Raw genomic sequence first — 15,366 nt, 5'->3', positions numbered from 1 at the left:
TTCCAGTGCATTCAAAAATACTTTAATAAATGTGTGTGTGTGTGTATATATATATATATATATATATATATATATATATATATATATATATATATATATATATATATATATGTTTATAAGTATATACAGTATGTATAATTATTGATTAAATTTGCTGCACAAAGCATAATAGGTATACTTTTATTGTTTCATACTTAACCATTTTCCATTACTCTTGTTGGCAAAGAACCAGTTACTTTTTCATCAGGAATATTGCAATGTTACAGTGCCAATATCGGTCCATACATTCATTTTGTATGTATGTCATACTGTATTAGTTTCAACTGTATAGTGAAGTACAAATGGTACTTTTATGTAAGTCAGTTGTAATGCCACCCTAGAATCAATAGTGATGTTCACAAAGCAACTAGGCTAATACAGTGGCAACATTTTTGCCCCTCAGTGTGTGATGAGACTGATTTTTTTAAAAAGCTTTTTATGACAGAGTCACATTATATTTTATAATACTTCAGTTTGTTGGCTTGCTTTATATAATAATTTGTGGACAATGCTGATTCTTTACTTTACATATTTGGTACTGCTCCTCATTTCTATCTGCAGAGTGTGGTCTTAACATCAATACACAGAGCTGGCACATGTAACAATGCAACCTTTATTCTTATTAAGTAGCATATAAAGGCAGAAGGCTGTACCTGTGTAAGTGGTTCTCATTTGTCCAAAGTCAGAAAATTAGCCTTGTGTTGGAGCATGAGCAAATGATCAACCTGTTCATAAAGAATGTGACTAGAAGAGGCTTTTATTATTGAGCACTTCAGTCTAAAACATGGACATGAACATTTGCATGATTCAACCTACTGTATGTGAAAGCAGGACATGAGCAAATCTGCGCTATTCATGAATCTCTACCTGTCATGTTAGTAGAAAGACCTGTGCGTTTTACGAGAATCTTTGGTGTTTACCCAAGATTCAAATCAACCTACACTGTTTGTTTTCTTCTTTTATTGAATGTTATAAGTTTAATTAATTACATCAAAACAAAATATTTTAGCACACAAAATCTGACATTACAGTAAAACAAGAATTAAAAAAGAAGCATACTTCAATAATATATATTGCAAAGTTGCGTCAGATATTGTTTTAGAAAGCAGTTCTCCCCTACCCCCATAACCAGTTGTGACCTAAACATTCAGAAGTCCCCCAAGTTTGGGAATAAAAGGCCATCAGTAATTGTGCAGTATCCCTTTCCTCCCAAAATATTACAATAATTGATACATGTTTGCATTTAGTATGTACATTTTCTTCTGACAACAGAAGAACACTCTCCTAAACACCACTTGAATTTTATAGTTGAACTGGCATCCTTAATATCAAATGAGGTTATTACTGCTGAGAAGAGATTGCAGATAATAGTTACCATTTTCCTGAAACTTTATAGCGTCAGCCATTAATACCCTCCCACATAACCCCTTTGTGTGTTCATTGAATGCTTTTTTTCATATAGATTAACACTATGAAGGAGAAGATTAATAAAATCAACCTGTTCGAAAAGGAAATTGAAAAGTATATTGCTGAAGGAAAACAAGAATACAAGGAGGTAATATATTTGAGTTTCTTTTGTAAAGTTTATAATAAGTGCATTAGTTGCTATTGTTGTTTTGAGTGATACAGATATGCATAGCTTAAAGGTTTCCCACGTATTGTTAGTTTAAATTCATAAAAGTGTTCACAGCTTGTTGTGCTGTTTTATTAAAGCAGCAATGCAGGTTTTTGTTTTGGATACATTTTAAAAACACTGTAATAATAGCAATACCAGTACCAATGGTTTGCAAGCAGGGTAGTCAGTTAACCAGTCATCTTCAAACTGCTTCAGTATGAGTCAATGTGAGCCCAAAATTAAGTGTCTATTTGTGATGGAATCAAGGTTTATTAAAGCTTGGAGGGTGACATAAATAGAACAAAGTGTTCAAAGCAAATGGTGGTAGGCTTGGTTGGAGAAAAAGTGGTGAAGGACAATGCCTTGACACTTGGTGTCACACATTCTTGTTTCTGCACTGTATGTTCCAAGAAGTGACAATACAGCATAAGGGGAAGTACTGATACAGCATGACCTGGGTCAGATACACAAGTTGGATATACAGTGCATCCAGAAAGTATTCACAGCGCATCACTTTTTCCACCTTTTGTTATGTTACAGCCTTATTCCAAAATAGATTAAATTCATTTTTTCCCTCAGAATTCTACACACAACACCCCATAATGACAATGTGAAAAAAGTTTACATGAGGTTTTTGTAAATTTATTAAAAATAAAAAAACTGAGAAATCACATGTACGTAAGTATTCACAGCCTTTGCTCAATACTTTGTCGATGCACCTTTGGCAGCAATTACAGCCTCAAGTCTTGTTGAATATGATGCCACAAACTTGGCACACCTATCCTTGGCCAGTTTCGCCCATTCCTCTTTGCAGCACCTCTCAAGCTCCATCAGATTGGATGGGAAGCGTCAGTGCACAGCCATTTTAAGATCTCTCCAGAGATGTTCAATCGGATTCAAGTCTGGGCTCTGGCTGGGCCACTCAAGGACATTCACAGAGTTGTCCTGAAGCCACTCCTTTCATATCTTGGCTGTGTGCTTAGGGTCGTTGACCTGCTGAAAGATGAACCGTCTCCCCAGTCTGAGGTCAAGAGCGCTCTGGAGCAGGTTTTCATCCAGGATGTCTCTGTACATTGCTGCAGTCATCTTTCCCTTTATCCTGACTAGTCTCCCAGTCCCTGCCGCTGAAAAACATCCCCACAGCATGATGCTGCCACCTCCATGCTTCACTGTAGGGATGGTATTGGCCTGGTGATGAGCGGTGCCTGGTTTCCTCCAAATGTGACGCCTGGCATTCACACCAAAGAGTTCAATCTTTGTCTCATCAGACCAGAGAATTTTCTTTCTCATGGTCTGAGAGTCCTTCAGGTGCCTTTCGGCAAACTCCAGGCGAGCTGCCATGTGCCTTTTACTAAGGAGTGGCTTCCGTCTGGCCACTCTACCATACAGGCCTGATTGGTGGATTGCTGCCGAGATAGTTGTCCTTCTGGAAGGTTCTCCTCTCTCCACAGAGGACCTCTGGAACTCTGACAGAGTGACCATCGGGTTCTTGGTCACCTCCCTGACTAAGGCCCTTCTCCCCCGATCGCTCAGTTTAGATGGCCGGCCAGCTCTAGGAAGAGTCCTTTTGGTTTCAAACTTCTTCCACTTATGGATGATGGAGGCCACTGTGCTCATTGGGACCTTCAAAGCAGCAGAAATTTTTCTGTAACATTCCCCAGATTTGCGCCTCAAGACAATCCTGTCTCGGAGGTCTACAGACAATTCCTTTGACTTCATGCTTGGTTTGTGCTCAGACATGAACTGTCAACTGACCTTATATAGACAGGTGTGTGCCTTTCCAAATCATGTCCAGTCAACTGAATTTACCACAGGTGGACTCCAATTAAGCCGCAGAAACATCTCAAGGATGATCAGGGGAAACAGGATGTACCTGAGCTCAATTTTGAGCTTCATGGCAAAGGCTGTGAATACTTATGTACATGTGCTTTCTCAATTTTTTTATTTTTAATAAATTTACAAAAAAACTCAAGTAAACCTTTTTCATGTTGTCATTATTGGGTGTTGTGTGTGGAATTCTGAGGAAAAAAATGAATTTAATCCATTTTGGAATAAGGCTGTAACATAACAAAATGTGGAAAAAATGATGCGCTGTGAATACTTTCCGGATGCACTGTACATAGACAGTATATATGCACCCAAAAATATATATAGTGCTGCATTTATTGCAGAGCATGACCTCCTTCACAGTTACTCAGCTACTTGCTGACTTGTGTAAAAAGATGTCAGAGGACTGAAATGTTCTTATAAGGTTGAGTGTGCACTTCGCCTGTTTAAGGAGGTGAATATAACTTTTATTTAATTTCAGTTCTTTTCACTATTTGACTTGGTTATTCTTGTTCTGCCATCTATCTTCAATGCAATTCTTTTCTTCATTTATGCTGTTGAACTCCCAGTGTTTATTTTCATAGCTGTTAAGAAAAAATGAAGTTGTCTTTTTCATTTCAGTTATTGAACTACCGTATATATTCACATATAAGTCGGGTCTTGAAACCCGAAAAATTGATCATAAAATCAGAACCCAGTTCAAAAATGCGATACTTAATTTTTTTTTTTTTTTTTTTTACATTTTCTTGCTTCCTCCAATCTTGCACCAGTTTCTCAGACACATCGAATTTTGTTGCAGCAGCACAGTTACCAATCTCTTTCACCACTTCAGCGACTTTTAAGTTAAAACAAGCTTCATATTTTCTTCTGATTGAACGCTCCATTGTAGATAAAGGATGCTCTTACGATAAAGGTGTATGAGGGTGTGAGATGCAAAAAAACATCAAACAGTGCAAGTGTCGCTTTGGAATAGTTCGGGTATTACCGTGTGGTCACATAGGCACAATACATAGAAAAAAAAGGCTGCGTGCTCAGCGGGTTTCTCTCTCAGGTGGGCGTTAGCATATCATAATCTCTTGGACCAATAGCGCCAGTTATCCGCATTTGACTTATACAACCGAAATTATAAAATACCAGAAATTATATAGCAAAATCAAGTCCCGACTAATCCACGGGAGAACTTATCTGCGAGTATATACGGTAGTTAAGTATTCATTTGTCTTTGCAAAATGCACTTCAATTATTCTACTTTGATGGGTTCATTGAAATATGTTCTACCCTTGAAATGTGTTCATTGTTTACATTATTTATTTAATATTGGAGTTTTGCACAAGTTAATTTTCCTGTTGTTTCACTTATTGTAACATTTGTAATAACCCTGGTCTATTTGTAATAACCCGGGTCAGGAATATCTTTTACTTTAACACAAAAATATATTTTGTTTCTTATTGTAGCAAAAGGAGACAGAACTACAAGAAACTAATTTACAGTTACGAGATGCAGAAAGTCAAAAGGAGAAGATCAGCAAAGAAATGGCAAACATTAGACAAGACATTGATACACAGAAGGTAATAATACCCTTTTCTTAAATATTCGGTAATAGAATGAAAAGGATTTTTTTTTTAAATTGGATTGAAACATTGGTTTGAGCCTGTATTGTTGATGTTGGACATTAAATAATTAAAGCTGTATTGATTTATTAATGACATGAATGTCTCTGCCGAGGTAAGTAAACCTCACAGCAAGATCAACATTCTCTCTGCTGACAGACACAGACAGGTCATTAAAAGCCTGGATCTTGGTTTTTATCCAGGACACTCGCAAGCCCAGACAACAACAACAACATTTATTTATATAGCACATTTTCATGCAAATAATGTAGCTCAAAGTGCTTTACATGATGAAGAAAGAGAAAAAAGACAAAATAAGAGAACACTAATTAACATAGAATAAAAGTAAGGTCAGATGGGCATGGAGGACAGAAAAAACTCCAAACGGCTGGAGAAAAAAAATAAAATCTGCAGGGGTTCCAGGCCATGAGACCGCCCAGCCCCCTCTAGGCATTCTACCTAACATACAGTAAATGACATCAATCAGTCTTCATTGTATTCAGGGTTCTCATAGGAGGACTTGATGATGACGGTCACGTGGATTTCTGGCTTTTAATCCATCAAGGGATTAAAGGCCAGAATGGACATCACGGTGCTTTGATTAGGTGGTGGTGGCGCAGACACTCAGATTCCTCGCTAAGTCTCTCGAGAGCCCCAATCAGAGCCTCCATTGACTCCGCGAAGATCACGACGTTGTCATCTAAGTCAAGATCAGTGAATCTTTCTTCACCAACAGATGCTCCACAGCCTTTGGATCCCACATCCCTGCCCAATACCCAGTCCATGCAAGCATTGAACAGAGTAGGAGCAAGAACACACCCCTGACAAACCCCAGAATCAACTGGGAAAAACATAGAGGTTCTTCTTCCACGCCACACAGCACTCACAGTACCAGTGTACAGGCCGGCAGTAATATACAGCAACTTCGGGGGGATTCTGCAAAGTCTCAGGATGTCGCAAAGGGCAGCATGATCAACTGAGTCAGACAGTTTATGAAAATTGACAAAGGCTACAAAGAAACTCGGCCGATATTCAAGTTTGCGCTCCACGAGAACCCTCAGTGCCAGGATGCGGTCCATGGTAGACTTATTATGCGTAAAACCAGACTGTTTCTGTCACTGGTAGGTGAGCAGGTCATCACGGATCCTATTGAGGATGACCCTAGCAAGGGCCTTACCCGGCATTGTGAGCAGTGTTATCCCCCTCTAGCTACAGTAATCCAGACAATCACCCTTCCCTTTCCAGATAGGGATGATAAGTCCTGTTTTCCAGTCATTTGGGATGATGCCCATCTTCCAAATGGAAGCAAAGATTGCTTGCAGTATAAGGAGGACAGCCTTACTATCAGTCTGGAGAAGTTCACCACAGATCCCTGCAGCCTTCCCCCCCTTCAGCTAGTTCACCACCTGTGCAATCTCAATGGGATTGGGTGGTTCACAGTTAACTGGAGGATCAGTGTCAAGAACCGTGGACCCAGAGATGTCTAATGTCCTAGCCAGAAGATCACCTGTAAGCAACTGCTCAAAATAGCCAGCGCAGAGGGTTACAATTGCAGTGTCATCCATAAGGACCGTTCCATCACATTCACTGACTGCGATTCACCAAGGAACAGATTCAGATGTGCATAATGCTTTGATTCCTCTGTAAGAAGGATGTGGGTCACTAGACCATAGATGGTGTGTTTTAGGCTCAGAGATTCCTCTAACACAGTGTTTCTCAAACTCGGTCCAGGGGACCCCCTGTAGCTGCATTCCTGAATTGGAATGTGCTTCTTTTAGATAAAGAGGTTATCAGAGCACTCAGTTTTAAGAAATAGGCTCAAATAATTTTAAGCAGGAATTCAGATACTGTCACATTGATTTATTATATCACAGGGTGTTCTGTTAATATCATAAAAGAATGCAAGCCAGTCTCATATTCATATTCTGTGCATAAACTTAATTCCTTTTCTACCTAAATGAAGAACAAATCATATAGAAGTAAAAAATCATATAGCTGTCTGCAGCATGATTAATACAAAATACAGTCTTTGGTATTTGTGAGTTACATATTTATAATCATTATAGTTAATAATGTTTTTTCTTCCTCAGTAGTAGCAATACTTTTTTCCACTTTTGAAATAAAAAATAAACATTTTGCTCACATCTGACCCAGGCACATCTCAAAGTGCATAAAATCAAAAAAGTACACAGTATTAGCAATAACATTTGTTTCCTTTTTGAAATACGATTAATAAAGTATCTATCTATCTATCTATCTATCTATCTATCTATCTATCTATCTATCTATCTATCTATCTATCTATCTATCTATCTATGAGATCCCCCCCCCCCAATTAAAAATGGTGGTCATGATAGGTAAGGGATTTTTTTTTTCATAGAACTTAAACTATTTAATTCACACAGTTTTTAATCACTCAGATGACAGAGGTTAAATTTGAGTTCCACAACAAAACCTTTCCTGTTGAAATTGTTTCCCCGCCCCCCAGAAAAAAAACTACCTGAGTAAACGTTTAATAGCAAGGCACCATGTTCTGGCGTGAAAGTGAATTGGTACATTTATTTTAATGATTTGTCTTTAAAATGTCTTTGTACAGAGTTCTTGGGTGTCAAGTAATGAATTATTAATTATAATTATTATACTATTGTTTAGTTATTTATTTATTTGTTTTACTAAATCTTAATTTCCATGTTTCTTTGTTGATGAGCTCTCGTTGAAGAATTTATTGGTAACAGAACATATAGTGTGCATGCCAAAACGACTGAAGTAACAACTAACAAAGTGGCATTTTTAATACCATTTTAACAAATTTTACTGTCCGCCGTTAATCACAGAGCACCCCGGTAAAACAACTATAATATACCTTCAACCTTAAAATGCAGACTTCATCACATCGCTGTGTGTGACAAAACAGCGGGCAGGCGACTGCTCGTACATTTTTACTGAGAGACAGGCCAGCATTTTGCATGGAGTATGTGTTTGTGTTAAAACAAAAGAGACAGAAACAGACATGAAACAGAGGACCTATATGATGGACAGATGAATTTCACATGTTTTGCATGCCTACCTTTTGTTTTGATTACTGGTTGCAGAGAGGGTAGAATCTACAGGTGGTCTAGTGATGGTGATCAAAGCTTATTTGGAAAGGATTTAAAATCTGTGATATGATATAATTGTTAAAGATGTGGCATATGTTGAGCTAAACAAGTTAAATGGCTTTAGCTGTGGATGTGCCATGAATGGTCTTAGTCTCAAAAATAAACATGAATACCTTCACCATTTTTGTTGTTGGGATGTTTCCTGGAGCTTGCTTATGGACACTGCCTGAACTTTGCGTACAATTTTTATTTTTCATGTTTTGTTTTCTTCTAAAATATGTTTTGTGCCACTATGGGGCAGTGCAGAGCTTTTATTGATATTTTACCTTTTCAAATTTTATTTTGCTATTTCTTTACCTGCACATCAGCAAATATTAAATATGTGAGAGTTATATCTTGTGAATAATATGGAATAGTGGTGCACTAGTATGTTCTGAGCAGCAAGGCAGAGAAGGAGTAAGAAAAGGTTACAAGTAGGACTTGTTAATTAAGTTACTTTTGTTTAAATTTATAATACTCATAGCACTAAAAGACAAATTAATATATTTATGTCCAGAACATGGGAAAGGTGTGGAACCTAACCAGAGTGACAGGTAAATGATTCTGAGGAAGGGGAAACCAGTCAACGTTAACAATTGAAACTTTCCCAGGGACACAAACATCTTGTCTAGTAGAAGTGATCAGAGAAGGACTTGAACAGAAAATATCACTATATGCTGATGATATAGTACTATATTTATCAGATCCACAAAATACTGTGCCTGCAGTCCTAACAGCCCTAGCAGAATTTCAAATGATTTCTGGACTCAAAATTAATTTGAATAAAAGTGTGCTCTTTCCAGTGAATTATCTAGCACACAATATTAGATTAGACATCTTCCCTTTTATTATCGCAGTTCAATTTAAATACCATGGGGTAAACATCACAAGTAAACATAAAGCTATTTATCAACAATGCTGTCTTCATAGAAAAACTTAAGCAAGCATAGATGGTCTACCCTTCATCTCACTTTAGCAGGAAGAATTAATATTGTCAAGATGAATATCCTTCCTAAGCTTCTTTTTCTATTTCAAAGCATTCCCATATACATTACCAAATCATTTGTAAGAAGGTAGATTCAAACATAACCTCATTTATTTGAAATTCAAAACATCCACACATCCGAATGGGTGACCCTACAATGACCTAAGGCAGAAGGTGACATGGATCTGCCTAACTTTCAATTTTATTACTGGGCAGCAACAACAACAACAACAACATTTATTTATATAGCACATTTTCATACAAAAAGTAGCTCAAAGTGCTTTACATAATGAAGAGAAGAAAAATAAAAGACAAAATAAGAAATTAAAATAAGACTACATTAATTAACATAGAAAGGAGTAAGGTCCGATGGCCAGGGTGGACAGAAAAAACAAAAAAAAAAACTCCAGAAGGCTGGAGAAAAAAATAAAATCTGTAGGGGTTCCAGGCCACGAGACCGCCCAGTCCCCTTTGGGCATTCTACCTAACATAAATGAAATAGTCCTCTTTGTAGTTCAGGTTTTTCACGGAGTCACTTGATGCTGATGGTCATACAGACTTCTGGCTTTTAATCCATCCATCATTGTTGGAACATCATGGTGCTTTGGGTAGATGGTGGTGGCGCACGCCACCACCAACAGGACACCGGAAAAGGAAACAGAAGAGAGAGTAGGGGTTAGTACAGATTTTGAATGAATAGTTATTATAATGAATTAGATATACAGAGTATCAGGATTAAATTACAGTGAAGTTATGAGAAGGCCATGTTAAAATAATGTGTTTTCAGTAGTTTTTTAAAGTGCTCCACTGTATTAGCCTGGCGAATTCCTACTGGCAGGCTATTCCAGATTTTAGGTGCATAACAGCAGAAGGCCGCCTCACCACTTCTTTTAAGTTTTGCTCTTGGAATTCTAAGGAGACACTCAGTTGAGGATCTGAGGTTACGATTTGGAATATAAGGTGTCAGACATTCCGATATATAAGCCGGGGCGAGATTATTTAAAGCTTTATAAACCATAAGCAGAATTTTAAAGTCAATTCTGAATGACACAGGTAACCAGTGTAGTGACATCAAAACTGGAGAAATGTGTTCGGATTTTCTTTTCCTGGTAAGGATTCTAGCAGCTGCATTCTGCACTAGTTGCAAACGATTGATGTCTTTTTTGGGTAGTCCTGAGAGGAGTGCGTTACAGTAATCTAGCCGACTGAAAACAAACGCATGAACTAATTTCTCTGCATCTTTCGATGATATAAGAGGTCTAACTTTTGCTATGTTTCTTAGGTGAAAAAATGCTGTCCTAGTGATCTGATTAATATGCGATTTAAAATTCAGATTACAATCAATGGTTACCCCTAAGCTTTTTACCTCCGATTTGACTTTTAATCCTAATGCATCCAGTTTATTTCTAATAGCCTCATTGTATCCATTATTGCCAATCACTAAGATTTCGGTTTTTTCTTTATTTAATTTGAGAAAGTTACTATTCATCCATTCTGAGATACAAGTTAGACATTGTGTTAGCGAATCAAGAGATTTGGGGTCATCAGGTGCTATTGATAAATACAGCTGTGTGTCATCAGCATAGCTGTGGTAGCTCACATTGTGCCCTGAGATAATCTGACCTAATGGAAGCATGTAGATTGAGAAGAGCAGTGGACCCAGGATAGAGCCTTGTGGAACACCATATAGAATATCATGTGTCTTTGAGTTATAATTACCACAGCTAACAAAGAATTTTCTCCCTGCCAGGTAGGATTCAAACCAATTTAAGACACTGCCAGAGAGGCCCACCCATTGACTAAGGCGATTCTTAAGAATATTATGATCAATGGTGTCAAATGCGGCACTCAGATCTAAGAGGATGAGAACAGATAAATGACCTCTGTCTGCATTTACCCGCAAGTCATTTACTACTTTAACGAGTGCAGTTTCTGTGCTGTGATTTGTTCTAAAACCTGACTGAAATTTATCAAGAATAGCATGTTTATTGAGGTGCTCATTTAACTGTATAATGACTGCCTTCTCTAGAATTTTACTTAAGAAAGGCAGGTTAGAGATGGGTCTATAATTTTCAAGAGCAGAGGGATCGAGATTATTTTTCTTAAGTAGGGGTTTAACTACCGCAGTCTTAAGACAGTCTGGGAAGACCCCCGTATCTAATGACGAATTTACTATGTCAAGAACATTATCACTAAGCACGCCCGATACTTCTTTGAAAACATTTGTTGGTATTGGGTCAAGGGCACAGGTGGAGGGTTTCATTTGAGAAATTATTTTATGTAAATCAGGTAAATCTATCCTAGTGAAAGACTTTAATTTGTTTATTATGGGGTACTGGGGTTTAGGAGGATCCTTAGTGTTGGGGAGATATACTATGTTATTTCTAATATCATTAATTTTTTGATTGAAAAATACAGCGATAGCCTCACAGGTTTTACTGGAAGTACTTAGGAGGCATTCCTTTGAGTTACCTGGGTTTAACAGATGATCAATTGTCGAAAATAAGACTCTGGGATTACTAGCATTGTTATTTATAATCTTAGAGAAATAGCAGCGCCTCTCAAGACGGACTGTGTTATTGTATTCAAATATACAATAAGCAAATATACAAGCTATAAAAACCCTAGACATTTATACAAATAGATGAACACACACATGCTTACTCCACAATAGAATTAAAACTCTGCAGTACTTCTTTATATTCCTTGCTTCGTACCCCAGTAAATGCAAATTTTGCCAATATACTAACAACCCAATTGTGCTTCATTCACTCAGAATATGGAACCAAACATTGGTACTTCAAGATAGAGAAGCTTTTATCTGTGGCACTTCTGCATAATAACCACCTTTTTCCACCCTCTCAAACATTTGCAGTTTTTAATGTTTGGAAAACATTCAGGGTTAAATCACTTAGAGATTTGTACATAGACAACGCCTTTGCATCCTGCAAACAATTACACTCCAAATTTAACTTTCCATCAACACAATACTTTCATTACCTCCAAATTAGAACTTTGCTAAACAAAATCTGCCCATTTTTCTTTCCTCCCACCTACTTCTATTCCAAAATATTGATCAGTCTTGAGGACTCAGACAGCATTTCTGTAATATAAAAATCATTTTAAAGTCCCTTCCTTACAAAGATCTCAGAGTATAGTGGGAAAAGGATCTCTTACTCAACATTTCAGAAAAGGAATGGAAGGCAGCCATGCACAGAATTCACTCTAGCTCCATATGCGAAAAGCATACAATTATTCAATTTAAAATATTTTATCAAGCACACCTGTCTCGTTTAAAATTGTCCAAAATATTTCCAGGGGCAAGATCCAGCTTGTGAATGTTACAATCAAGCTCCAGCCTCATTGGGCCATATTCTGGGCATGCAACAAATTAACATCATTCTGGACCAAAATCTTTAAATGCCTTTCAGACAGCCTCAGAGTCACAAACTTCCTAATCCATTAACAGCTGTGTTTGTTGTACTCCCTGATGGGCTTAAAGTGGAGAAGGACAAACAAACTGTAATTGCCTTTACCTCATTAATAGCATGTGGACTTGTCTTGCTCAATTTGAAGAATCCTAACCCACCTTTTTTAAGCCAGTGGGCAACTGATGTTATATACTGTTTGAAATTGGAAAAAATCTAAATTTCACATAGAGGATCTGTTCAAAACTTTTTAAAAACCTGGCAGGATCTAATCAATAACATTTTAGAATAAGCATTTAAATTGGGCAAAAGGATTTTTGTTCTACTCTTAAAAGTTTACTCTGGGTATTGGCCCAGCTCTCTTTCTCATGGGTGGAGGTTGATTTAAACTTAGTTTTGTCAAGTTTGACTTCTTTGTATAGAATGTTACTTGCTTTTAATAAATTCAATAATATATTAAAAAAAAGTAACATCTGACAGTTTTTTAAACTTTTTTTCACAAATTGCACTGTAACAAATAAGTGCATTGTTTGTTACAAATGAAACAATTAATGTAAAGAAGTATTCTTCTTGATTAAAATTATGGAAATTCTGGTCTGATAAACGTGTGACTGTAAAGAAGTTCCTTAACCGGACAATTCCTCAGTTGCAGAAATATAGAAAAAATTGTGCTGCTCAGTAACCCGTTTTTAATGGTTAACCATCAATGGTCCCTGCAGTTGACTGGCACCTACCAAGGTTGGTTTCTGCCAGAATAAGCTCCAACCTCCACAAGTCTAAACTGAATTAAGCAGCTTTAAAAATGTTATGTACAGGGTATGCCTATGTTTGTGACAATAATGAGAAAGCAGTTTTGTTGTTCTTCAAGTAGAGTAGTGACATTCATTAGTGAATATCATAAAAATACATTTTAAAGTATAGACTACAAGAAGTCTACTTACATAAATAATCTCAATAATAGATCAAAAATTAAAGTTTAACAAAACCTGTACATCTAGAATAAGAGCAATGGTTGTAGAACACCTAATCATATCACTCAAAAGATATTTATGAAGTGGCATATTTTCAGGGAATTCTAAAACCTGCAGTATTCACATGCAGACGTCATACAAACTATAAGCACTGAATGCTTTGCATTTTATTCAAAAAGAGGAGGTGCAGAGCATGATAAGATACCTCCACTCCTCTAATTGGTTAATTTAACATTGAACATTTATTGATATTGAGAACCAAACGTATCCATACCTAACCTCAGTACCAAGGTAGTTTGAAAATTGTATAAGTCATTTATTGTGAGAACAATGGATATCTGTTCCCTATGTAGTCTTCTTGGCGACTGCATGAACCTAATATATGAATGTACATGAAATCCTTATAACATTAACCTGCATTGAGATATATTTTAATTAATATATATTTTAAACAATCAGCTTTCAAATAGCTCAGATGACAATTCTGCCATCAACAGATTAGGAGACCTGTGGGTGGAAGTTTTTATTTAAATAATATTTGCATGTTAACATTAACTTAGGCAGAAATTATTCTCTCTGACATAATCTTTCATACAGACTGATATCCCTTATTGCAGTAAATGCTTTTTATGTTAACTGTTGTCCTCACCTGGATTGGTTCTTGCTTTGGATCCTCCTTGGTATTGAAATGTATTATACAGGTAGGAAAATGAGTGGATGATATAAGTTTTTAAATAGTAAATATTTTTAAACCACTTCTTTTTGAATATTATATCCAAACAACACTTTTTCATTTCTTGTTATTTTTAAAGACCTGTTTTCTGGGAAAACCTGATAACATGCTGCAGGATGGAATGTAATCTGATTGTATAATCAAGAATCTCTGCACTTCATTCTCGTACTCATTGATGAATAATCCATTCCTAGAGCTAGCTTTTGCAATTTCATTTTTCAAATTAGTACTAGCAATGATCTGCAAACTGTTAAAAGCATGAAGACAACCAAGCAAAGCAATTCTCAGCCGTACTACATTTGAAAGTGAGTGTGAGGTTTTATACATCTTAAATATTTGCATTTTTGACAGACGCTGCTATTCTAAAAGAGTATTTTAAAGAATTATGTGCAAACAAAATGAAAATAATAAAGTGGTGGGGAAAATGTAAACAGTGATGTGAACAGAAATTACGCCTTTTGTTCTGTGGTTTTTACTTATTGTGAAAAGACTGAAAATCATCTATTTTTCAGCAAGTTGTAAAAATAGACAGACAAAAGCAAACATTTTTTATATCTTATGATTTATTAAAAAAATATGGTAACATGTTGAATCTGTGTTTAAAAAAGGAAAGTACACCCATAGTTTTACTTATCGGTTAAGAATGCAATTACAGCCATATCATTAGAAGATATGCAGGTATTTAATAATAAGTTAAAATGTATTTTGTTCAAATGTGCCAATTTTTTTAGGTACTACATCCTGTTTTAAATCAAAGCATAATTTCACTTACACTCTTGGTTTGTTACTTTTATGGTCTAAATTTAGCATCTGCCTAGAAGCTGATTTTGTGATAGGATTATCTTCCTAATCTAAATTGTTTTAATGGGTTGAGTCTTTATTCATTCACCCAGTAATCAGTGCTAGTTACATTTTTTTTGTACTCAAACATCATGTTTTCAGAATTTTTTGTTTTTTTTCCAGTTCATATAATCCTCACGATTATTGTTTGGGTTGTAGATACAATGGGTTCAAGAAGTAT

At 36.4% G+C, this 15,366-nt stretch overlaps 2 protein-coding genes across 2 annotated transcripts in view; one reads left to right on the top strand and one right to left on the bottom strand.

Moving 5' to 3' along the window:
* LOC127529561 (uncharacterized) overlaps nucleotides 1-15,366 on the bottom strand; it is a 315,715-nt gene that overhangs the window by 206,389 nt on the left and 93,960 nt on the right. The gene's annotated exons all lie outside the window — the stretch shown is intronic.
* rad50 (RAD50 homolog, double strand break repair protein) overlaps nucleotides 1-15,366 on the top strand; it is a 126,401-nt gene that overhangs the window by 58,106 nt on the left and 52,929 nt on the right. Inside the window, exons 19-20 of the mRNA XM_028812794.2 lie at nucleotides 1,502-1,594; nucleotides 4,936-5,049. Of these exons, the coding sequence (XP_028668627.1) occupies nucleotides 1,502-1,594; nucleotides 4,936-5,049 (207 nt within the window). The remainder of the gene's footprint in view (nucleotides 1-1,501; nucleotides 1,595-4,935; nucleotides 5,050-15,366) is intronic.

Source organism: Erpetoichthys calabaricus, chromosome 11 (genome assembly GCF_900747795.2).
Source record: "Erpetoichthys calabaricus chromosome 11, fErpCal1.3, whole genome shotgun sequence".
NCBI lineage: Eukaryota > Metazoa > Chordata > Cladistia > Polypteriformes > Polypteridae > Erpetoichthys > Erpetoichthys calabaricus.
This window is presented reverse-complemented; position numbering and strand designations above follow the sequence as displayed.